General features: G+C 39.3%; 2 protein-coding genes across 2 annotated transcripts in view; both read right to left on the bottom strand.

Moving 5' to 3' along the window:
* The window catches only part of LOC133632501 (zinc finger protein 771-like), a 35,610-nt gene that overhangs the window by 9,790 nt on the left and 1,101 nt on the right, over positions 1 to 24,719 (bottom strand). The window lies entirely within an intron of this gene.
* Positions 1,600 to 14,649, bottom strand: LOC133632528 (gastrula zinc finger protein XlCGF8.2DB-like). The gene is made up of 2 exons (XM_062024996.1): positions 14,350 to 14,649; positions 1,600 to 3,968 (listed from the first exon to the last, which is right to left on the bottom strand). Exons 1-2 carry the CDS (start codon positions 14,462 to 14,464, stop codon positions 2,914 to 2,916), a joined length of 1,170 nt encoding a protein of 389 aa, XP_061880980.1. The 5' UTR covers positions 14,465 to 14,649; the 3' UTR covers positions 1,600 to 2,913.

Consider the following 24,719-nt stretch of genomic DNA (forward strand, 5'->3'; position numbering starts at 1 on the left):
GAGGAATACTAGCTCCTGTGACGTCACGCTACTTCCGGTACAGGCAAGGCTTTTTTTTTTATCAGCGAGCAAACGTTGCGAACTTTATCGTCGATTTTCTATACTAAATCCTTTCAGCAAAAATATGGCAATATCGCGAAATGATCAAGTATGACACATAAAATGGATCTGCTATTCCCGTTTAAATAAAAAAAAATCATTTCAGTAGGCCTTTAATTATCTATTACAAGAACTGCTGTATTAATCATTCACTTATGTAATCAGTAAATGAACATATGTATTTGTAAACACTCTGAAGTGGGAAAGGGGTAGGATTAAATAACCTTTTCTTTTTCCTACTCCTTTTGATGTAAAGAGAAATGATATGAAATTGTGTGATGTATTATACTGTAAGTATGTTTATGTTCGAAATAAAGCGGAAGAGCGATTGTCAGCCTGACATTGATGTGTCTCTGAGAACTGAACACATTTTTATAACTTATAACAAAATGTGTTCATACAGTAACCTGCTCACATGAGTCACATTACAGCAGGGGTGTCAAACTCATTTTAGCTCTGGGGCCGCATGGAGGAAAATATATTTCCACGTGGGTGGGACGGGTAAAATCCTGGCATGATAACTTAAAAATATGACTTCGACAATTTCAGATTGTTTTCTTTGCTTTACTTTGGCCCAAAATAGAACAAGCACATTCTGAAAATGTACATATCACAAATAATCTTCTTGACAAAACACTTAAAATTAGTTAAAAATTTAGAGAAAAAAAATGGTGCATTTTCAAAAACACCTTGAAGACATACTTGCCAACCCTCCCGAATTTTCCGTGAGACTCCCGAATTTCAGTGCCTCTCCCGAAAATCTCCCGGGACAACCATTCTCCCGATTTCCACCCGTGCCGGCCCAGTCACATAACATCTACGGCTTTTGGAGCTCAGTGCACAACTGCACATTTATAGCTTAGTTATCCATAAGTTTATCTATAACCCATAAAGTAGACAGGCACGGAGCTATTTCTCAGCGTGTGTTTATTCCACCCAGCACGTTAAAACAGTGACACACAACATCCGGATTCCCATCATGCATTGCTTCAAAATTACAGCAAGTAGTAATGTCCAAAAATATAACAGAGACAAAGCAGAAGAACGAAGAAGAGACAGTCATGGCGAGGACGAGTAAAAAGAAGAAGTACGCTTGCAAGTTCCAAAATGATTGGAAACAAGTATTTCAGTGTAACACATGCCGAGACAAAGATGGCTATGCTGATAGCTGCAAGCAACATCCCGTTCTCATTTGCGGATGCTTTCAACAAATCCGTGAAACATATGTTCCCGGATTCAGAGATCGCTCGCCAGTACTCAAATGGCAGAACAAAGGCTACTCAAATAGTGAAAGGTAAGTGTTTTTTTGTTTTGTTAAGTAAGCAGCAAGTACAGTACAGTTAGTGGAACAACTGTGTTTTCATTACTGTGTACTGTACTACATATATATATAATTATATATATATATAATTATATATATATATATATATATATATATATATATATATATATATATATATATATATATATATATATATATATACTTGAATTTCAGTGAATTCTAGCTATAAATATACTCCTGCCCCCTTAACCCCCCATCTCCTGAATTCGGAGGTCTCAAGGTTGGCAAGTATGCTTGAAGAACACAATGAATTTAGACTTAATCTAAGTGTTTCTACAAAGCAATTCAACTTTAAGTCACAACCCTTCTAGGATTGAACAAAAACTAAAATAAAGCATGAATAAAAAACTATTCTATGAATCAACTACCTCATTTGTCATTTCCACATATTAATCCTGTGCTAACTCAACAAACCATACAAACTGAGGTAGAAACTATTCAAGAGTGTTGAGTTACTTCCTGTCTTCTAGACATAATGTGTATTGATAGAAAAATAAAAGCTGTGCAATGTGTGAACAATTTCAACAAAGCACAAATAAAAAGTTAAAAGACTGACAGTATTGCAGTAAATCACACACTGTTCACTTTCTTTACATTTGCACAGAAGACAATCATTTTCACAGAACTATATCAGTGTGCAGTGTCTCATGCTGCATTTTAAGTGGGGTTACTGATTGCTTATTTTACTCCTGTTTTACGTTGGGTGGAGGGGGAGGAGTCACAGCCCCGCTTTACCGTGTACCTCTTGCTTGGTATACTTGCTCACCCTGGTATGAACTATTTGCTTGCCTAACAGAATTGCTATTGCGACATCCAGTGGACACATTTAGAACAGCAGTTTCTTTCATTAAAAAATGCAGCTGAATTTTACACTTCACAAAACTCATCTCGCGGGCCGGATTGAACCTGTTATGCCCGAATGTCGCGGGAGGTGGGGGTTGGGTAAAAGTTGTCACTTTTTTATGGGAACAGTTATCCGCATCACTTATGCGTCAACATCAGTTTTGATACATCTCAACTTTGCAGTGAAAAAGGGTGTAGTGCAGGTTTTTGAGCGTGCACAAACTTGACACATGAGGCCCCAGGTCCCTGGACTGAAGAAGGAGTAACCAAGCACTTGAAGCGTCATCTATCTTACTGTTCAGGAAGGTTTCAGATACAGAGAAGACATGGGGTCATGAGTAGATAAGATTATGCTCCAAATAATTCAAGTTTGTATGAATACCTCAGATATTTGTGAAAGAAGCAGTGAGGAGGTCCTGGGTAGGGTGGATGTCACCACATATGAGCAACATACCACAAACTAAACAGCTAATTGGTTATTTTCCCTTGTGTGTTCTTTTGTGTTTTACTGCGTCTGCATTATGTGGGAACCTTTTACAGCACACTGAACAACTAAATGTTTTTCCTCCAGTGTGTGTTCTCGACACAAAGAGCTGTTTAGAGGAAAGCTTTTACCACAAACTGAACAATTAAATGGTCTTAGTCCAGTGTGTTCTCATGTGTCGAGTCAATATTCTCTTAACAGAAAAGCTTTTGCCACAAACTGAACACTTATATGGCTTTTCATCTGTGTGTGTTCTCATGTGTTCAATCAAACTGCCCTTAAAAGAAAAGCTTTTGCCACAAACTGAACAACTGAATGGTTTTTCACCTGTGTGTGTTCTCATGTGTTCAGTCAAATATCTCTTAACAGAACAGCTTTTGCCACAAACTGAACAATTAAATGGTTTTTCACCGTTGTGTGTTCTCATGTGTTGAGTCAAATAGGTATTTCGGGAAAAGCTTTCACCACAAACTGAACAATTAAATGGTTTATCTCCTGTGTGCATTCTCATGTGTTGAGTCAAAGAGATATTTTGAGAAAAGCTTTTGCCACAAACTGAACACTTAAATGGTTTTTCTCCTGTGTGCGTTCTCATGTGTCGAGTCAAATGGCTTTTTTGAGTAAAGCTATCGCCACAAATTGAACAATTAAATGTTTTTTCCCTTGTGTGTGTTCTCATGTGTCGCTTCAAAGAGCTATTTTGAGAAAAGCTGTTGCCACAAACTGAACAACTAAATGGTTTTTCACCTGTGTGTGTTCTCATGTGTTGAGTCAAAGAGCTATTTTGAGAAAAGCTTTTGCCACAAACCGAGCAGCTCAAACATTTTTCACTTGTCTTCTTTGAAGAGCATTCAGAGTGTTTGTTGTCAGTGTGAGTCCTCATATCACCTTCACAGTCTGTATCGCTGCTCAAAGGTTCTTCAACCTCGTCTTCAGCCTCACTATCTGATAGTGGAGCTAAGAGGTTGTCTAATTGTGGTTTCTCTTCATCATCTTCAGTCTTCACAAAGATAATACTCAGTGGAAACTTGGTGTAATCAGCTTCCTCTCGTCCTAGAAGACACTCTCCCTCCTGAGTGATGCAGAGTTCCTCCTCTTCCTTTTTAATGTGAGGGGGCTGTGAAGCCTCCTGCTTCAAAGTGGAGCTCCCCCCTAACTGAGGGGAAACATCTTCTGGATTACCGATCAGCTGCTGGACGTCTGCAAGACACAAACAACAAAAACACACTTTCTTCTATGTACTGTATGTAGTGTGTAGTGTTTCATGGCCATTCATTTAGCGCCTTGCCAGAATGATGGACCAATGTTTACATGACTTGTCATAGACTCAGAAAAGTTCAGCTAGAATCACAGAAAGTAGAAAACATCTGCTTCGATGGACATTAGGATACTACAAACTAACAGTGGGGAAAAAGTCAATATTGAAATACATCACAAAACTAAAAAAGATAATATCTATTTCAAAGAAGTCTGTCTCAAAGAAGTCTGTAGTTAAGAAGTAGAGGACTTTTTTAGATACCAAATGCAAGAAATTTGATCCACCTTCTGTACAATTGCAATGATCATTTTATTTACTTTTTTTTTACCCAGTTTGTCCCAAAAAATATTACTGGCATCTAGTGTACTTATATAGATTTATTTTAAGCATTTTTTTTTATTTTTCAAAGACTCTATAAAAATCGCAGTAAAACTCCATGTCACAATATTGCAATGGACTATTGTATCGTGACTCAAGTACCGTGATACATAGTTTATCGTGAAGTCCTTGCCAATACCTCGTCTAGGGCTGGACAATTATGGCAAAACATACCAATAACTATTATTTTGAGTCATTTTGGAATCACGATAAATAACACCATTATTTATTCATTTGAAAACGTAAAAACAGTCCCACTAAAATTCAATTTTAAATTGAATCTAAAAGAACAATCAGATATCCACGAGTAACAAATAAATAACACGTAAAATTACAATCATACTAACAATAAATTAAAATGACTATAGCAATATGAAAAACAAATCTAATTCAGGTTTTCGGTTTAAATTTTTCTGAATTCCGTTTCTTACCTCTTACACTTATTTTACCACAATAGATTGTTTGCTTTTCGTGTCATAAATAACATTTTCCAAAATCAATCAACCAATCAATCAAGGCGAAAAGTGTGAGTTTTGACAAAACTTGAGGCTGTAAAATAAAGAAAGCCTCTCATGTTGCAACTGCTTTTCTGTTTGTACATTGATCTTACATCGTGATGCCGTTCACAACAACACAAGAAGTGTTTTGTGGTGTATGGATTGTTCTTGCTAGCTTTAGCTTCGTAGTTTAGTCGCTGTTTCAAGTGGCCGTCTCCACATTGTTTAGTTCGGGACAGCGTGGTTGAGTGTTTCGGGGATGAACGAGGGGTACCGGACACAATATTTTCACAAACAAATTTTGCTTTTCCTCACAATGACAACATTTCACTCACATTTATGTCAATTTCTGTGAAATTCTGCATTTACCAGCAGATTCTGTTTTAGTGGTCAATTCCGAAGTTACGCTAAAGCGAAAATCATGTGGTCTTACTTTTTTGTTGAGTACAGTGATTACTGATTAGGCATATTGTTTATTGTTTATTGAATGGGTCCCCATTAGCTGACGCCAAAGCCACCGCTAGTCTTCCTGGGGTCCATATAGGAGCATACAAAACAAAAATACAAAGAATACATGCATTACCAAACATTATACAAAAGAGAAGTACAACATAAGATAAAAAAGCTAGTTAAACCCAGTATTAAAAATTCATGTCATGTGGGCAGCTGCAACAGGTGTATCTTCAAAGCTGTCTTGAATGACAATTTACTTTGTGAGAGATTAATGTGAGATGGCAACCGATTCCAGAATGATATACATCTATACAGGACTGTATGTTTGAGGGGATTGGTCCTGGGAACAGGAAGTGCCAAATAGCCATTGCTGGCATTCCTAGTGTCATGAAAAGGTGTGTTAGTTGATTTTAAAAACTGTTTGTAAAAGTAATCTGATGATTGATCTAACATGATAGTTCTAAAGAACATAAGGAGACTACAATGCATCTTTTGTTCAACAGATAACCAGGACAGGTGTGAGTGCATATCTGAAATATTAGTGCGCAAAGAACATTTAAAGGCCTACTGAAAGCCACTACTACCGACCACGCAGTCTGATAGTTTATATATCAATGATGAAATCTTAACATTGCAACACATGCCAATACGGCCGGGTTAACTTATAAAGTGACATTTTAAATTTCCCGCTAAACTTCCGGTTGAAAAAGCCTTTGGAGGATGACGTATGCGCGTGACGTAGCCAGGGGAACAGAGGTATGCCTTCCCCATTGAATACAATACAAAAAAGATCTGTTTTCATTTCATAATTCCACAGTATTCTGGACATCTGTGTTGGTGAATCTTTTGCAATTTGTTTAATGATCAATGGAGATTACAAAGAAGAAATTTGTAGGTGGGATCTGTGTATTAGCGGCTGGCTGTAGCAACACAACAAGAAGGACTTACTTGGATAGCAGACGCGCCAGCCGATGCTAGCCGCCAACCACGTATGTGTTGGGGTGAAGTCCTTCGTCGCGCCGTCGATCGCTGGAACGCAGGTGAGCACGGGTGTTGATGAGCAGATGAGGGCTGGCTGGCGTAGGTGGAGCGCTAATGTTTTTATCATAGCTCTGTGAGGTCCGGTTGCTAAGTTAGCCTTAGCGTCGTTAGCAACAGCATTGTTAAGCTTTGCCAGGCTGAGAATTATTAACCGTGTAGTTACATGTACATGGTTTAATAGTATTGTTGATCTTCTGTCTATCCTTCCAGTCAGGGATTTATTTATTTTGTTTCTATATGCATTTGAGACAGATGCTATCACGTTAGCTCATGCTAAAGAGCTTCGTCGATGTATTGTCGTGGAGATAAAAGTCACTGTGAATGTCCATTTCGCGTTCTTGACTCTCATTTTCAAGAGGATATAGTATCCGAGGTGGTTTAAAATACAAATCCGTGATCCACAATAGAAAAAGGAGAGAGTGTGGAATCCAATGAGCCAGCTTGTACCTAAGTTACGGTCGGAGCGAAAAAAGATATGTATTTCACTGCATTCTAGTCTGTCACTCTAACGTTCCTCATCCACGAATCTTTCATCCTCGCTCAAATTAATGGGGTAATCGTCGCTTTCTCGGTCCGAATAGCTCTAGCTGCGTTGAAAACAATAGGAAAATATGAGGAAGTGAACAACGGACAACGTCACGTTACTTCCGGTAGGGGCATGGTTGTTTTTTTTTATCAGCGACCAAAAGTTGCGAACTTTATCGACGTTGTTCTATACTAAATCCTTTCAGCAAAAATATGGCAATATCGCAAAATGATCAAGTATGACACATAGAATGGATCTGCTATCCGCGTTTGAATAAAAAAAAAATCATTTCAGTAGGCCTTTAAGTACCAGTCTACAAAACCAAGGCCTGTCTGACTTGACCCATTGTTGAGGATATCAAGTAGGTGGAGCACTTTCTGACCTTGGCTAAACCTCTTCATTAAAATACCATCAATATGATCGGACCATGACAGTTGATTATCTAATAGCACACCAAGCAGTTTTGCTTTCTTAACCTGCTCAATAGGTATACCTGGCATTGAAAGATGAAGCTGAGGGTCATCAACAAGCATATGCCTGGATCCAAAATGAATACTTTTCGTTTTGTCAATATTCACAACAAGTTTACGATCTTTTACCCAGCATGACACTCTCTCCAGGTCCTGATTGAAGTTATTTTCTATGTAATTTAAGGTAGAGGCAGTACTGTACAGAGTTGTGTCATCTGCATACGTAACCATATTGGTGTTTGTTGTAACACAGGGAAGATCGTTAGTAAAAATAATAAAGCGTAAAGGACCTAAGCAGCTTCCTTGAGGCACGCCGCATTAATTGTACTTGCGTTCAGATAGGCTACCATTAAAACACACTCTCTGTGATCTTCCTGATAGATAGATCAACATCCAAGAAAGTGACATCCTATTAAAACCATATTTTCTCAGTTTGGAGATCATTACGTCGTGGTCTACGACATCGAATGCCGCACTTAAGTCAATCAGGACAGTGCCAACCATCTTCTTGACATCTATTTGTGACAGCCAGTCATCAGTCAGCTGAGCTAGAGCAGTAGATGTTGAGTGACCTTGCCTGTAAGCATGCTGGGAACACCACATCACTTTGTTGTAGGTAAAGTCATCTTGAATTTTGTTTGAAAACAACTTTTTCCATCAATTTCCTAAGAACTGGAAGTATGCTTATTGGTCTACTGTTTTTACCAGTGACATTTTTATTTTTGTCCTTAGGATGACATTGGCCTCCTTCCAAACCCCAGGACAGACTCCATATCTTAATGACTTATTAAATATATGACAAATCGGAGTTGATACATGGCATGCCGCAATTCTTAACAATTTGCCATCTAGCGTGTCCGTCCCCGCAGGTTTATCAGATGGCAAGTGATGACAACAATTTCTCAATATCAGAATTACTAACGGGTACAAAATGGAACCTGCAGCTTTTACCCTTCATTATGTGATTTTCAATTAATGTGCATGAGAGGGAGCCATCAGAAGGTGTCATATTTACTCTCAAGTTTTCCACCTTCTTTGTGAAGTAATTATTAAAATATGTGGCAATCTCCATTGGCTTAGTCAGGTAAGCTCCATCAACTTCTATAAACAAATTTGTTTTACATGATGCTGATCTTCCCATTATTTGATTTAAAATGTTCCACAATGGTTTTCCATCATGTCTAGAGTAATTGATCTTTGTCTGATAATATACCTTTTTATTACTTCTATTTGTTTTAGTTATACAATTTCTTAATTTACTTTCGATCATCTCATCAGAAAGTAGACCAGAAGAGGCTGGTTATGTTGCTTCATAAGTGCTTTGAGGTCATTCCCTAACCAGGGGGCGCCATTTGCCCTGACAGTTGTTTTCCTTACAGGAGCATGCTTATCTGCAAAAATAACTTCATGAATGTGCTCAAAGAAGCTTCAGGATCCTCCTCAAGACACACAGTTAACCAGTTAACATCATCTTTAAATTTTACCTCATTAAAATATTTATAGGACCTTTTATGTATAATCCCACTAGGAGCCTTGGAGAGCTTGGTCTTCCTCTTTATTGCAACTAGGTTGTGGTCCGTAAAGCCAAGAGCTATTGATACTGTTTTAGTGCATTAATCAGGAACATTAGTGAATAGGTGGTCAATGCATTTGGATGATTTTAGCCAATTTCTATTTATAGTTGATCTGGTTGGTAGTGTAATGGTCTGTGTGAGGTTACAGGCATGAGCTATAGCAATGAGTTTATTTTTCAGTGGGTACATAGTAGACCAATCAATGCTTGTGTCCCCAGTAAAATATATCTCTCTGTTCTCATCACTAGATTTATCCAACATCTCGCATATTAAATCCAGGTATTTTATGTGAACCTGGATCCACAGGGCCTCAATATCGGCCAACATTAAATAATTTCTTACTTTCACAGGACTGTGACTCTGCACATACACAGCTACACCTCCACCATATCTTGTTCTATCCTTCCTAAAAATTGTTTATCCATCTACAGCTAAGTCAACATCCTCAAAAGAGGAGTCAAGATGGGTTTCAGATAGGGGTGTAACGGTACGTGTATTTGTATTGAACCGTTTCGGTACGGGGGTTCCGGTTCGGTTCGGAGGTGTACCGAACGAGTTTCCACACGGACATATTAAGATAGTACTTTATTGATTCCTTCAGGAGAGTTCCCTCAGGAAAATTAAAAAGTAGTAAGTAGCGTAACGCACGTTGTGTAAACAATGCACACCGAGGCACAACACACGGCATGCTAGCAGCTAACGGGCTAGGATAGACTGACCATACGTCCTCTTTTCACCGGACATGTCCTCTTTTGCGGAGCTGTCAGGACGGAGTTTCTTAAATGCCTCAAATGTCCGGCATTTTGAGTTAGGGTTGCGTGTATTTTCAATGTACGTTCAGGGTTAAGAAGGGGTTAAAAACAAAACAAATTGTGCGCGCAGCAGCATTGGTGAGGGAGGGGCAGAGACAGAGAGAGCGAGAGAGTTATGATAAACGCGTATGCCTCGCCAGACTCTGCTTTTTATCCATAGATTTATCAGATTTAATTCCACCAAAAATATTTTTGGTGGAAGATTTTGCAAATTTGGTAAATAAATAACCCAAAAATTTATATTTTGTTGTTTTCTTACTGTACCGAAAATGAACCGAACCGTGACCTCTAAACCGATGTATGTACCGAACCGAAATGTTTGTGTACCATTACACCCCTATTCATCAGACATCGAATGTGTCAAGATCACTGATGTCGTTAAAGACCATGACTTTCTCCTCTTCTGGGGTCGTACCGTTCAGCTTGACAAAAACTTTACAGTGCATGTAGACTGAATTTTGCCTTGCTTCCCGAGGATTCGTGCGCGCCTGGCGATCTCACCATTCCTTTTGGTGAGGTGTTCGTTAATGTACACCTCCGTTCCTTTTAAAACCTACTCAGTGGCCTAGTGGTTAGAGTGTCCGCCCTGAGCTCGGTAGGTTGTGAGTTCAAACCCCGGCCGAGTCATACCAAAGACTATAAAAATGGGAACCATTACCTCCCTGCTTGGCACTCAGCATCAAGGGTTGGAATTGGGGGTTAAAGGCCTACTGAAATGAATTTTTTTTATTTAAACGGGGATAGCAGATCTATTCTATGTGTCATACTTGATCATTTTGCGATATTGCCATATTTTTGCTGAAAGGATTTAGTATAGAACAACGACGATAAAGATTGCAACTTTTGGTATCTGATAAAAAAAAGGCTTGCACCTACCGGAAGTAGCGTGACGTAGTCAGTTGAACATATACGCAAAGTTCCCTATTGTTTACAATGATGGCCGCATGAAGTGAGAGAGATTCGGACCGAGAAAGCGACAATTTCCCCATTAATTTGAGCGAGGATGAAAGATTTGTGGATGAGTAAAGTGCAAGTGAAGGACTAGTGGGGAGTTGAAGCTATTCAGATAGGGAAGATGCTGTGAGAGCCGGGGGTGACCTGATATTCAGCTGGGAATGACTACAACAGTAAATAAACACAAGACATATATATACTCTATTAGCCACAACACAACCAGGCTTATATTTAATATGCCACAAATTAATCCTGCATAAAAACACCTGCGTGTTTGTTATGCTAGCTCCTAGCTCCTCTGCTAGCTCCTAGCTCCATAGAACACGCCAATACAATTCAAACACCTGATCAACACACACAATCACTCAGCCCAAAAGACCGTTTACCTAACCCAAGGTTCATAAAGCTTATATATTTTTAAAAAGTTACGTACGTGACGCGCACATACGGTCAAGTTATCGAATGTTTAGCAGCCAAGGCTGCATACTCACGGTACCTGATATTCAGCTGGGAATGACTACAACAGTAAATAAACACAAGACATATATATACTCTATTAGCCACAACACAACCAGGCTTATATTTAATATGCCACAAATTAATCCTGCATAATAACACCTGCGTGTTTGTTATGCTAGCTCCTAGCTCCTCTGCTAGCTCCTAGCTCCATAGAACACGCCAATACAATTCAAACACCTGATCAACACACACAATCACTCAGCCCAAAAGACCGTTTACCTAACCCAAGGTTCATAAAGCTTATATATTTTTAAAAAGTTACGTACGTGACGCGCACATACGGTCAAGTTATCGAATGTTTAGCAGCCAAGGCTGCATACTCACGGTACCTGATATTCAGCTGGGAATGACTACAACAGTAAATAAACACAAGACATATATATACTCTATTAGCCACAACACAACCAGGCTTATATTTAATATGCCACAAATTAATCCTGCATAATAACACCTGCGTGTTTGTTATGCTAGCTCCTAGCTCCTATGCTAGCTCCTAGCTCCATAGAACACGCCAATACAATTCAAACACCTGATCAACACACACAATCACTCAGCCCAAAAGACCGTTTACCTAACCCAAGGTTCATAAAGCTTATATATTTTTAAAAAGTTACGTACGTGACGCGTACGTACGGTACGGTACGTGTTATGCTAGCTCCTAGCTCCTCTGCTAGCTCCTAGCTCCATAGAACACGCCAATACAATTCAAACACATGATCAACACACACAATCACTCAGCCCAAAAGACCGTTCACCTAACCCAAGGTTCATAAAGCTTATATATTTTAAAAAAGTTACGTACATACGCAAAAAAAAGCCAAAGCTGCATACTCACAGTAGCACGTCTGCGTCTTTGTCATCCAAATCAAAGTAATCCTGGTAAGAGTCTGTGTTGTCCCAGTTCTCTACAGGCGTCTGTGTATCCAAGTCAAAAGTCCTCCTGGTTAGAGTCTCTGTTATCCGAGTTCTTCCATCTTGACTGCATCTTTCGGGAATGTAAACAAAGAAGCGCCGGCTGTGTACTGTTGTTGCTGACTACGTTCGAAAAATACGTCCATTTCGCACCGACAACTTTCTTCTTTGCTTGCTCGGCTTCCTTCTCCATAATGCAATGAACATGATTGAAACAGATTCACGAACACAGATGTCCAGAATACTGTGGAATTATGAAATGAAAACAGAGCTTTTTTGTATTGGCTTCAATGTGGAAGGCATACCCGTGTTCCCCGGTTTACGTCACGCGCATACGTCATCCTCAGAGGCGTTTCGAACCGGAAGTTTAGCGGCAAATGTAAAATGTCACTTTATAAGTTAACCCGGCCGTATTGGCATGTGTTATAATGTTAAGATTTCATCATTGATATATAAACTATCAGACTGCGTGGTCGGTAGTAGTGGGTTTCAGTAGGCCTTTAAATCACCAAAAATTATTCCTGGGCGCGGTCACCGCTGCTGCCCACTGCTCCCCTCACCTCCCAGGGGGTGGAACAAGGGGATGGGTCAAATGCAGAGGACAAATTTCACCACACCTAGTGTGTGTGTGACTATCGTTGGTACTTTAACTTAACTTGCGACCCTGTTTTAGGATCGCAATCTTGTTCTTTCTGTTGGTGAAGCGAACGCTAACCGCTGGTGTCGCTCCTTTGGTTCTCGTAGGCAGGGTGTGACAGGCTTCAATGTCCCTCCTGTCCACGGAGATCCCCCTGCTCCCCAAAAAGCCGACCACCTGCTGCTCCAGCGATTCCGTCTCCGACTCAGATTGAACTCCCTCCCGCCCTGCGGGGCTGTTCTCCCATGCTGCCACACTGGCGTAAGACCGGTGTTTGGTCTTCAGTCCGCTGACGATCACGCTGTTCATGCCAGAGAACTGCTCCAAGTCGGCCACACGACATCCCAGAACCTTTATAGCTTTGTCTTTCTCCGTGTTCAGTCTTTATAGTGACTGAATAACACCCATCAGATCCACAATTGTGTTTTGCTGGTCAGCAATTGATGCGATCTCAAAAGATCTCTTAGGGAGGTTTCTAACCGCTCTCCTTGGCTTCGGACCCATGCTAACCTGGGCCACGGCTGAAGGCGAGCCTAGCCCGGCTGCAGTGCAACTGGATCTAGGCTAGAAACGAGCCACACCAACGTAGACACTTAGCGACGCCGGAATTTACTATTTCACCAGGCACTCCAGCACAGCACATGCCGCTCATGGAAGATAAATTCCCGCTGTGAGATTAGAGACTGATCTGAGGTTGATAACTGAGTGAGTGTGAGGAAGGCAAGGGGAAGGGAGAGAGTCTGTGTCATACTAGCACTGTGTCAAACAAAAAGTAGCAAATTCTAGCAGACATGGTCTTTTTTTCCAATCATACGCTCACTCATCCCTTTAACCGTGACATGGTCAAGAATTTGCATGCACGTTCCGCGGGCCGTTCATCTTTCTTTTTTTTTTACGATAACATTTTTATGATCGTGACAAGTCTTAATTGAAATTGAGATTAAAATCGGATTAATTGTCGAGCCCTAACTCAGCCCTACTAAGAACTAGGAAATACAATTCAAAAATGCCCCAAATCAAATCCTGGCGCAACAACATAGTTTTAATCTTTCACTGGCTTTGATTGATTGAAACTTTTACTAGTAGATTGCACAGTACAGTACATATTCCGTACAATTGACCACTAAATGGTAACACCCGAATACGTTTTTCAACTTGTTTTAAGTCGGTGTCCATGTTAATCTATTCATGGTAAAGCTGCTACAGTGTTTACAAGATGGAGGATGACTTAGAGTTAGTGGCTGTTATGTCCACTCTAACATCCATCCAATAACTTGACGGACTCCATGAATAACTTAGCTTAGTAATGTGAGCTGAATATTTCATTTGTGGCATTTGCCAAACAGGAAGCGGTTGTTTTGCTCTTCCACTTTCTTCATTTGACTTTTGCATTCTTTCATCTCCTCTGATGTGAACTCCACTGCCTTCTTCAAGCTAACAATCATGGCGGCTCTTTCTTTACGTTCTTCAACAAGGTCGGCTAATTTCCCATCAACACTTTTTTCAGCGCCTATGATAGCTTTTAAATGACAAAACTTCAAGTCGCTCACCTTCATCTTTCGTCTTTATCTCCGTTGGTGATTTGCTGGAAGTTGGTGGCGCTGATTCTCTTTCATGTTCTCTTTTAGCGGACGTCGCCATCTTAGCATAGCAGTAGTCGTCCATCTTCTATCACGTCTTCAATCTTCACTTCAGATATCGCTCCAAACTCAATGCACGTTTCGTGGCTTTGGAAAATACCAATTGAGATATTTGTTTCTATATTTGCTGTGAATCCTATGACTTTAAGATCGTGAATTCGAAAAATCTCCGAAAAACCATAGCATGCGGTCTTCGTCTTTTTCGTTTGCTTCAAGTACATTTGCGCATGCGCTAGAAGTCAGCAACTTCCGTTTCCTACTCCTCAGCAGTAGTTTTTCAAAATAAAGGCAATTTAATCTTGTTTTAAAGCAATGGTTTGAAAAAGTATCTAACATCAAATACTCAACTACTCTTTGAAAATAAAAATAAAATATATACATACAGGCACGTGCACATACTTTTTCAATGGCTGTTGTTCAAACCAGAAAAAGGGCAAACATCGAAGACAAAAATCACCTACATTTTAAATACTACAAGAAACACATAAATATTTTTCAACCTACTTAGTTGTTTTAGTTAATAACCTTCAGAAAGTCAAATGATTACTCTGAATAAAGAAGAAAAGCACTAAGAGTGTAGATCTCCACCAGGACCAATCCTATTGTTCACGTGCTACTAAATTGTGTGCCATCTCATGTGTATCGTGTGCTGGTATGACAATAAACTTCCATGAATCCTGTAAAACACCAGACAGTTAGTAATATGGTTTCACATAAAAATGTTGGTGAAACTGCTCATTTCTACCTAGCGATAGGTGGCTCTAACTGTAGTGCTAATCACTCACCAGCAGAAAGCCCTCATCGCACTGCTAATCAATAACTACCATCTTAGGCACTTAACATCACTAATCGCCAGTTAACAGCTATCATGCTAAATGTCAACTATCTTAAATGCAAACATGAAAACAAGACACATTAACGTCTTTCCGCATTACAAACATCATAACACAATCTAAACTTATATAAACACATTACTGTCTGAGCATATAAGATATTCAATTGTGTTACATCACAATTTATTATATTGAAATTAGCCATGTGATTAAGATGGGCACGGTCTGACCAATCACAAGTCAGTAGGAGCTGCTTTGTTCTCGTGTTTGGAGAAAGCGGAAGAGCGATTGTCAGCCTGACATTGATGTGTCTCTGAGAACTGAACACATTTTTATAACTTATAACAAAATGTGTTTATACAGTAACCTGCTCACATGAGTCACATTACAGCAGGGGTGTCAAACTCATTTTAGCTCAGGAAAATCATGGTATGATAACTTAAAAATACGACTACGACAACTTCAGATTGTTTTCTTTGTTTTACTTTGGCCCAAAATAGAACAAGCACATTCTGAAAATGTACATATGTCACAAATAATCCTCTTGACAAAACACTTCAAGTTAGATAAAAAATTCTAAGGATAAAAAATGATCCACTTTCAAAAACACCTTGAAGAACACAATGAACTTATACTTAATCTCAGTGTTTCTACAAAGCAATTAAACTTTAAGTCACAACCCATCTAGGATTGAACAAAAAACAAAAACCATGAATAATAACTATTCTATGTATCAACTACCTCATTTGTCATTTCCACATATTAATCCTGTGCTAACTCAACAAACCATACAAACTGAGGTAGAAACTATTCAAGAGTGTTGAGTTACTTCCTGTCTTCTAGACATAATGTGTATTGATAGAAAAATAAAAGCTGTGCAATGATCTGTCAAATCATAGTCAGACGTCAGAAGGCGGGACATATACACCGGAAGTCAGGGGGCGGGACTTTAGTTTATTTGCATTATTTTTTCATATTAAATTTATATGACGTTATTACTTTTTGCCGGAACGTATATCCTATATTCTCTACTGTGTAAATATAGAAAAATAAAAGCAGTGCAATGTGTGAACAATTTCAACAAAGCACAAATAAAAAGTTAAAAGACTGACAGTATTGCAGTAAATCACACACTGTTCACTTTCTTTACATTTGCACAGAAGACAATCATTTTCACAGAACTATATCAGTGTGCAGTGTCTCATGCTGCATTTTAAGTGGGGTTACTGATTGCTTATTTTACTCCTGTTTTACGTTGGGTGGAGGGGGAGGAGTCACAGCCCCGCTTTACCGTGTACCTCTTGCTTGGTATACTTGCTCGCCCCGTATAAACTGTTTGCTTGCCTAACAGAATTGCTATTGCGACATCCAGTGGACACATTTAGAACAGCAGTTTCTTTCATTAAAAAAAATGCAGCTGAATTTTACACTTCGCAAACTCATCTTGTGGGCCGGATTGAACCTGTTATGCCCGAATGTCGAGGGAGGTGGGGGTTGGGTTGGGGGTTCATTGTTCATATGTCTCTGATTTGCACATCAATCAGTCTGAGGAGTAAAAGTTGTCACTTTTTTATGGGAACAGTTACCCAGCATCACTTATGTGTCAACGTCAGTTTTGATACATCTCAACTTTGCAGTGAAAAAGGACGTAGTGCAGGTTTTTTAGCGTGCACAAACTACACATGAGGCCCCAGGTCCCTGGACTGAAGAAGGAGTAACCAAGCACTTGAAGCATCATCTATCTTACTGTTCAGGAAGGTTTCAGATACAGAGAAGACATGGGGTCATGAGTAGATAAGATTATGCTCCAAATAATCCAAGTTTGTATGAATATCTCAACAATTTGTAAAATAAGCTGTGAGGAGGTCCTGGGTAGGGTGGATGTCGCCACATATGAGCAACATACCACAAACTAAACAGCTAATTGGTTATTTTCCCTTGTGTGTTCTCATGTGTTTTACCGCGGCTGCATTATGTGGGAACCTTTTACAGCACACTGAACAACTAAATGTTTTTTCTCCTGTGTGTGTTGTCATGTGTTTAGTCACATGGCTCTTCATAGAAAAGTTTTTGCCACAAACTGAACAACTAAATGGTTTTTCACCTGTGTGTGTTCTCATGTGTTGACTCAAACGGCTCTTTAAAGAATAGTTTTTACCACAAATTGAACAGTTAAATGGTTTTTCACCTGTGTGTGATCTCATGTGTTGAGTCAAATGGCTTTTTAAAGAATAGTTTTTACCACAAATTAAACAGTTGAATGGTTTTTCACCTGTGTGTTTTCTCATGTGTTGAGTCAAACGGCAATTTAGAAAAAAGCTTTTGCCACAAACTGAACAATGAATTGTTTTTTTACCTGTGTGTGTTCTCATGTGTTGAGTCAAATGGTTATTTTGAGAAAAGCTTTTGCTACAAACTGAACAATTCATTGTTGTATTACCTGTGTGTGTTCTCATGTGTCGAGTCAAACGGTATTTTCGAGAAAAGCTTTTGCCACAAACTGAACAATTAAATGGTTTTTCACCTGTGTGTGTTCTCATGTGTTGAGTCAAATTGCTCTTTTGAGAAAAGCTTTTAGCACAAACTGAGCAGCTCAAACATTTTTTACCTCTCTTCTTTGAAAAGCAGTGTTTTTTGTCAGTGTGAGTCCTCATATCACCTTCAGAGTCTGTATCGCTGCTCAAAGGTTCTTCAACCTCGTCTTCAGCCTCACTATCTGACAGTGGAGCTAAGAGGTTGTCTACTTGTGGTTTCTCTTCATCATCTTCAGTCTTCACAGAGAGAATACTCAGTGGAAACTTGGTGAAATCAGCTTCCTCTCGTCCTAGAAGACACTCTCCCTCCTGAGTGATGCAGAGTTCCTCCTCTTCCTTTTTAATGCAGGGTGGTTGTGGAGTCTCCTGCTTCAAAGTGGAGCTCCCCCCTAACTGAGGGGAAACTTCTTCTGGATTACCGATCAGCTGCTGGACGTCTGCAAGACACAAACAACAAAAACACACTTTCTTCTATGTACTGTATGTGTGTGTAGTAGGCTTGTACAGTACACCGATACCAATAAAGTATTGTGGTACTAATCAATTGAAATCGGTACTATACCACCTTTGAAAAGTACCGGTACCGTTCTTTCATCTGAATGCCGCTGTGCGACGGTGACTACAGAAGCCAGGCCCTCAACATCATTGTGTGACTTTTGGATGAATGGTCGAAAATTCCTATAAAGTCAAAGTACCAATGATTGTCACACACACACGAGGTGTGGCAAAATTATTCTCTGCATTTGACCCATCACCCTTGATCACCCCCTGGGAGGTGAGGGGAGCAGTGGGCAGCAGCGGTGGCCGCGCCCGGGAATCATTTTTGGTGATTTAACCCCCAATTCCAACCCTTAATGCTGAGTGCCAAGCAGGGAGGTAATGGGTCCTATTTTTATAGTCTTTGGTAGGACTCGGCGAGGTTTTGAACTCACAACCTACCGATCTCAGGGCGGACACTCTAATCACTAGGCCACACTCCGCAACCTTGCGGACAGCCTTCCCAGGGAGATGTTAGCTCGTAGCTTTTTCACAACACAGCACCAATAATATTATTAAAACACCACTACACGTTACACAAACACAGTGATGTGTATCAATAAACTAAATGAGTCTTATATAATCAACAACATACTCACATCGTCAAAGACTAGAACACCGATTAAACGTAGCAGAGAAACAAGTTACCACACATTCACACACCTCAAAAGGGAAGTGGAAGTGACACAGTCAAGAAATGCTTCAAATAAAAGTATCTGGAGAATTCTTAACAGACATCATATTGAACCCTATGGGTTAGGAATGGGATGGCACTTCCAGTTCATATGTGAGTCAAAGCAGGTGGCCAAATACTTTTGGCAATATAGTGTACTACTCTCATAAGTTAACCAGCTCCCCTGCTGTGCACATGTAGATACGTAGAACTTGATGCCAAATATTAGCGCAGTTAAAACTGCCCAATTAGCAGTCAACTAATGCAAGTGAAATGACTACATTTTGTAACAAATTCCTACCATTTGTGTTTTGTCTTTAATAAAGGTGCCTGCTAAACCTGCTACATGGCTTATCTGTGTACATTTACCCATTGTTTCGTTATTTAGTGCCTAATTAATATTTGGGTGAGTGTGAATGTTGTCTGTCTATCTGTGTTGGCCCTGCGATGAGGTGGCGACTTGTCCAGGGTGTACCCTGACTTCCGCCCGAATGCGGCTGAGATAGGCTCCAGCACCCCCCGCGACCCCGAACGGGACAAGCGGTAGAAAATGGATGAATGGATGGATTTTTCCTAAAGCACAGACCAGGAGTGACAACCATAAATCATGAATACTTTAATATGTCAGTAAAACTTTATGTTTTAATCTAATCCTTGATTATAGCAGACTATATTTAATATGGAAAATTGTAAATTGTTATTTGAGTGCAACAAGAAAAGCCCAATGTGTTTAATGCATTTTAATTTATATTTGAACCTTGTAAATCGTTCTTTGTGAGTGTATAATGTAGTGTAAGATGTTCTCTTTAAAATAAAGCCAATATTGAAATTTTTCATAGTTCCCTTTTTTGGAAAAGTATTTATACATTTAGTACCTGTACTAAATTATTAATATCGGGACAACCCTAGTGTGTAGTGTTTCATGGCCATTCATTTAGTGCCTTGCCAGAATGATGGATCAATGTTTACATGACTTGTCATAGACTCCAGAAAGTAGAAAACATCTGCTTCGTTAGACATTAGGATTGTCAGAAAGTGTTTGTTTTATCTTATTCTGACGCAGTTTTACGATGTTAGATTTCCTGTACTCTTATTTTGGCGATCTGGGACGTCATTTCCTGTTTGTAGCGTTTTCTGCATCATAGGTGAGGGCGGACCAACGTCACTTCCGCCTACCAATCCCCTAGCAACCGGGAATTCGTTGAAAACAACCCAGCTCACAGCGAACACAGCATTGACAGAAAAAGCATTTAACGAGCGTTGTGGCTTGGAAGTCGGCGTTAAATCCTTCATTTACGCATTTTTACTTATTCGCATATCGTGTGAAAAAACGAAAATGTATTATTTGCGTCAGACTCGTCTCAGTGAACTTTAAAGCTTCTCAGGCTTAGCTTAGCTTGCTAGTTAGCTTAGCCTGTGCGCTACTAAGAAAGAGACGCGGAAGTTATCAACAACAAGATCAAGTGTTAGTGTATAAAATATTGAGAGATTTGAGGGCTACATGTATTGTTTAAGTACAACAAAGAGGAGTTTAAACAGAGAAGGGGGAGGTGGCAAAATAACCTAATAAGGAAAGTAATACCAAGATTACGGGTAAATAATACTGGAATGTCCGGCAAAAAACCCAAAAGAAAGCAGACTGACCCCTAGTAGCCTGGTCCTTGTAAGTTGTAGCCTTATGAAGGCGCAGTACAGCAGGCGAATAATGTACAAAATATATGTCTTTGTATTGAAAAGTCTTGCAGACAGCATTTTGCGACTGTTTTCAAAAGTTGATTAAATGGCAACATGAAAATTATAGGGTTTATTGGTTTTTAAAAACCCAACTGTTAAGTGCAAATTTAAACGAAACCGGTTTTCGAAAATATCTAGCTAGGCTATAGACTATATAGTATATAGTATATAGTATAACAACTTCAGCTGTCGAACGTTATAAGGTACAAATTCAACAAGTACAACATTAGCACGGACGGTATAGCCAAGTTGTGGTTAAGAAGGTGGATTTTTGTTCCTTATATTTACCAGAAACGAAGTGATCCAAACACACGACCCGGGACTTTGGGGGACTCCAGTGAGAACTGTCCTTGTTTTCCCCGTGTAAAGCTGCGAGCCATTTGTCTCATCTCTGTGGGCTTTTATCACGCTTTGGCAGAACAAAATACAACCTTTGTTTTCCCTGTTTCCAGTTGTGGTTAGCACAACCAAAAACAACACAGTTTTTCGGCATTTTGGAGGCAGAATGACGGGTTTAACCAGCGTAGGTCGACAGGTTAAAGAGTAATGGCAACGGTTTGTTTTCAACGCCAGTCTGGTTGCTATGGCTCGAAGAACCCGTATGTAGCTCAGTTGCCTGGATGTCGGCCCTCACCTATATGGTCTCTTGGGTGATGGTGGAAACAGCATCGTGTGCGTTCCTGACTATAATGTAAATATACGTCGAATATAGCTATGCTAAAATGCCTATAATGTGTTAGATGTAGCCTTAACCGAGTGTTTGTTTGCAACAATGTTTCTGCATGACGATATAATTCGCCAGCTCAACTTTCGCCCTGTTAATACTTCTTTGTACACAGTAGTTACCCTGTCCTACCACTAGAGGGCGATATAGACCACCTTTAAAGCACTGTCTAAATCAACACTGCTTATTCTCCATTCATTTCTAATAGACGGTTTTAATAGTCCATGTAAATGTGTTTGTATATTTGTTTTATAACACCTTGTAACGGTTTTAAAAGTCCATGTACATTGGTTTGTATATTTGTTTTATAACACCTTGTAGAGTATATTAAATGATATATATCATTATACATATGCTGTTATATTATTGCATAATATATTGCCTAAATGTATCCTAATCATTCTTTGTATGTGTTCCCTTTAGACCACACACACACACACACAAACACACACACACACACACACACACACACACACACACACACGCACGCACACACACACACACACACACACACACACACACACAGACACACCTATACCACACTTGTCCAACTTCACCATTAAAAAGTGCATTCCACATCCAAAGTAACCTACTCTATCACAAGGATACTACAAACTAACAGTGGGGGAAAAGTCAATATTGAAATACTTCGAAAAACTAAAAAAGATAGTATCTATCTCAAAGAAGTCCGTAGTTAAGAAGTAGAGGACTTTTTGAAATATTGAATGCAAAAATGTTGATCCACTTTCTGTACAATTACAATTATCATTTTATTGACTTTGTTTCTGATACAGTTTGTCCAATAAATAATAACTGGCATCTACTGTACTTATATGCAACATTTATTTTAAGCTGTTTTTTATATTTTTCAATGACTTTGTAAAAATGGCAGTAACACTTCATGTCACAATATTACAATAGACTATTGTATCGTGACTCAAGTACCGTGATACATAGTTTATCGTGAAGTCCTTGCCAATACCTCGTCTAGGGCTGGACAATTATGGCAAAACATAATAATCACAATTATTTTGAGTGATTTTGGAATCACGATAAATAATACAATTATTTATTCATTTGAAAACGTAAAAACTGTACCACCAAAACTCAATTTTAAATATGATCTAAAAGAACAACCAGGTATACATTAGTAACAATTAAACGTAAAATAACAATCATGGTAACAATAAATTAAAATTGTTTTTTTCCAGCCCTTGATTAGCAGTATGTTTTGTCTCTTTGTAGCGTTTGATGGACGCTACGTCACTACAGGAATCACTAAGGGTTCAAAAAAGGAGCTAGGCTAACGCCACGCTACTGGGAACTGTAGTTAAGCTACATAGCGTCGCTACTTGTTGTGCACTACTGCCCATCACTGATTCTAACTCGTAAATAAACACTAGCAAAAGTCAGCTAACAATGCAGGTAATGGGGATGCACTCTATTTCGCCTATAAAAAAATATCCCAAACCTTCAAACATTGTTTTATATACACTCCGTATATGTACTGTAATAACAGGCACATTCATAACAACATGTAATATTTACGTATTTTCATCATTTGTTATTATTTTAAGCAAACTGCGGCACATTATTTTCACAGACGCATCAAAACGTTGTGGGGGTAAAGAGAACAACATTTTTTTACCCTCCTTTTTTGCTTGTCATCACAAACATTCTGCAGGAAACAAAGTATCAGTGGTGTACTGAATACTGTAGGATTTTTATTTCAAGTTAACATTTACTAAACAATATTTTCAATTGTTTTTATATATATTCTTTAATTACTTGAAAACGTCAGTACTTATTACCAGTGCTTGGAAAAAGGCCCAGATTGAGGAGTTTTATATTTAATAAAAGTACATTAAAGTGCAGTTTGAATTTGAGGTACTGTAAAATAATGTGCACCAACACATTAAACAAGTTTAATGATTATTTCAGGGACAAAATGTTTAATGTTTAAAAAGTGTCTGCAGAGTTTTTAGTACATGTTGTATTCAAGGATGAGAAACTTTGCAGACACAAACAAAAAGTCTGATTGAAAAATATTTACATGTAAAAATGCCATTTTCCGATTAAATTAGTGTGTTCTTTAAAGGCCTACTGAAAGCCACTACTACCGACCACGCAGTCTGATAGTTTATATATCAATGATGAAATCTTAACATTGCAACACATGCCAATACGGCCGGGTTAACTTATAAAGTGCAATTTTAAATTTCCTGGGAAACTTCCGCTTGAAAACGTCTCTGTATGATGACGTATGCGTGTGACGTCACGACGGCAACGGAAGTATTCGGACCCATACAAACTGCTCTGTTTTCATCGAACAATTCCACAGTATTCTGGACATCTGTTTTGGTGAACCTTTTGCAATTTGTTTAATGAACAATGGAGACAGCAAAAAAGAAAGTTGTAGGTGGGATCGGTGTATTAGCTGCGGACTACAGCAACACAACCAGGAAGACAGAGATGGATAGCAGACGCGTTAGCCGCCGAATTCACCTTAACTTCCTCCGTCTCGCTGACCGCATCTGTGATCGGGTGAAGTCCTTCGTCGCACCGTCGATTGCTGGAACGCAGGTGAGCACGGGTGTTGATGAGCAGATGAGGGCTGGCTGGCGTTGAACGGATAGCTAATGTTTTTAGCATAGCTCTGTGAAGTCCGGTTGATAAGTTAGCTTCAATGGCGTCGTTAGCAACACAGCATTGTTAAGCTTCGCCAAGCTGGAAATTATTAACCGTGTAGTTACATGTCCATGGTTTAATAGTATTGTTGATCTTCTGTCTATCCTTCCAGTCAGGGGTTTATTTATTTAGTTTCTATCTGCATTGGAGCCAGATGCTATCACGTTAGCTCAGTAGCTAAAGAGCTTCGCTGATGTATTGTCGTGGAGATAAAAGTCACTGTGAATGTCCATTTCGCATTCTCGACTCTCATTTTCAAGAGGATATAGTATCCGAGGTGGTTTAAAATACAAATCCGTGATCCACAATAGAAAAAGGAGAGTGTGTGGAATCCAATGAGACCTTGTACCTAAGTTACGGTCAGAGCGAAAAAAGATATGTCTTTCACTGCATTCTAGTCCGTCACTCTAACGTTTCGTCATCCACAAATCTTTCATTCTCGCTCAAATTAATGGGGTAATCGTCGCTTTGTCGCTCCGAATCTCTCTCGCTCCATTGTAAACAACGGGGAATTTTGAGGAATCCTACCTCCTGTGACGTCACGCTACTTCCGGTAG

Source organism: Entelurus aequoreus, linkage group LG17 (genome assembly GCF_033978785.1).
Source record: "Entelurus aequoreus isolate RoL-2023_Sb linkage group LG17, RoL_Eaeq_v1.1, whole genome shotgun sequence".
Taxonomy (NCBI): Eukaryota; Metazoa; Chordata; class Actinopteri; order Syngnathiformes; family Syngnathidae; genus Entelurus; species Entelurus aequoreus.

Bases quoted from the DNA above. Each gene is read 5' to 3' on its own strand.
- LOC133632528 (XM_062024996.1), bottom strand. From the start codon at position 14,464: ATGGACGACTACTGCTATGCTAAGATGGCGACGTCCGCTAAAAGAGAA. The intron at 3,969-14,349 runs GTGAGCGACTTG...TGTGTCTTGCAG, and splicing joins GATAAAGACGAAAGATGAAG to ACGTCCAGCAGCTGATCGGT.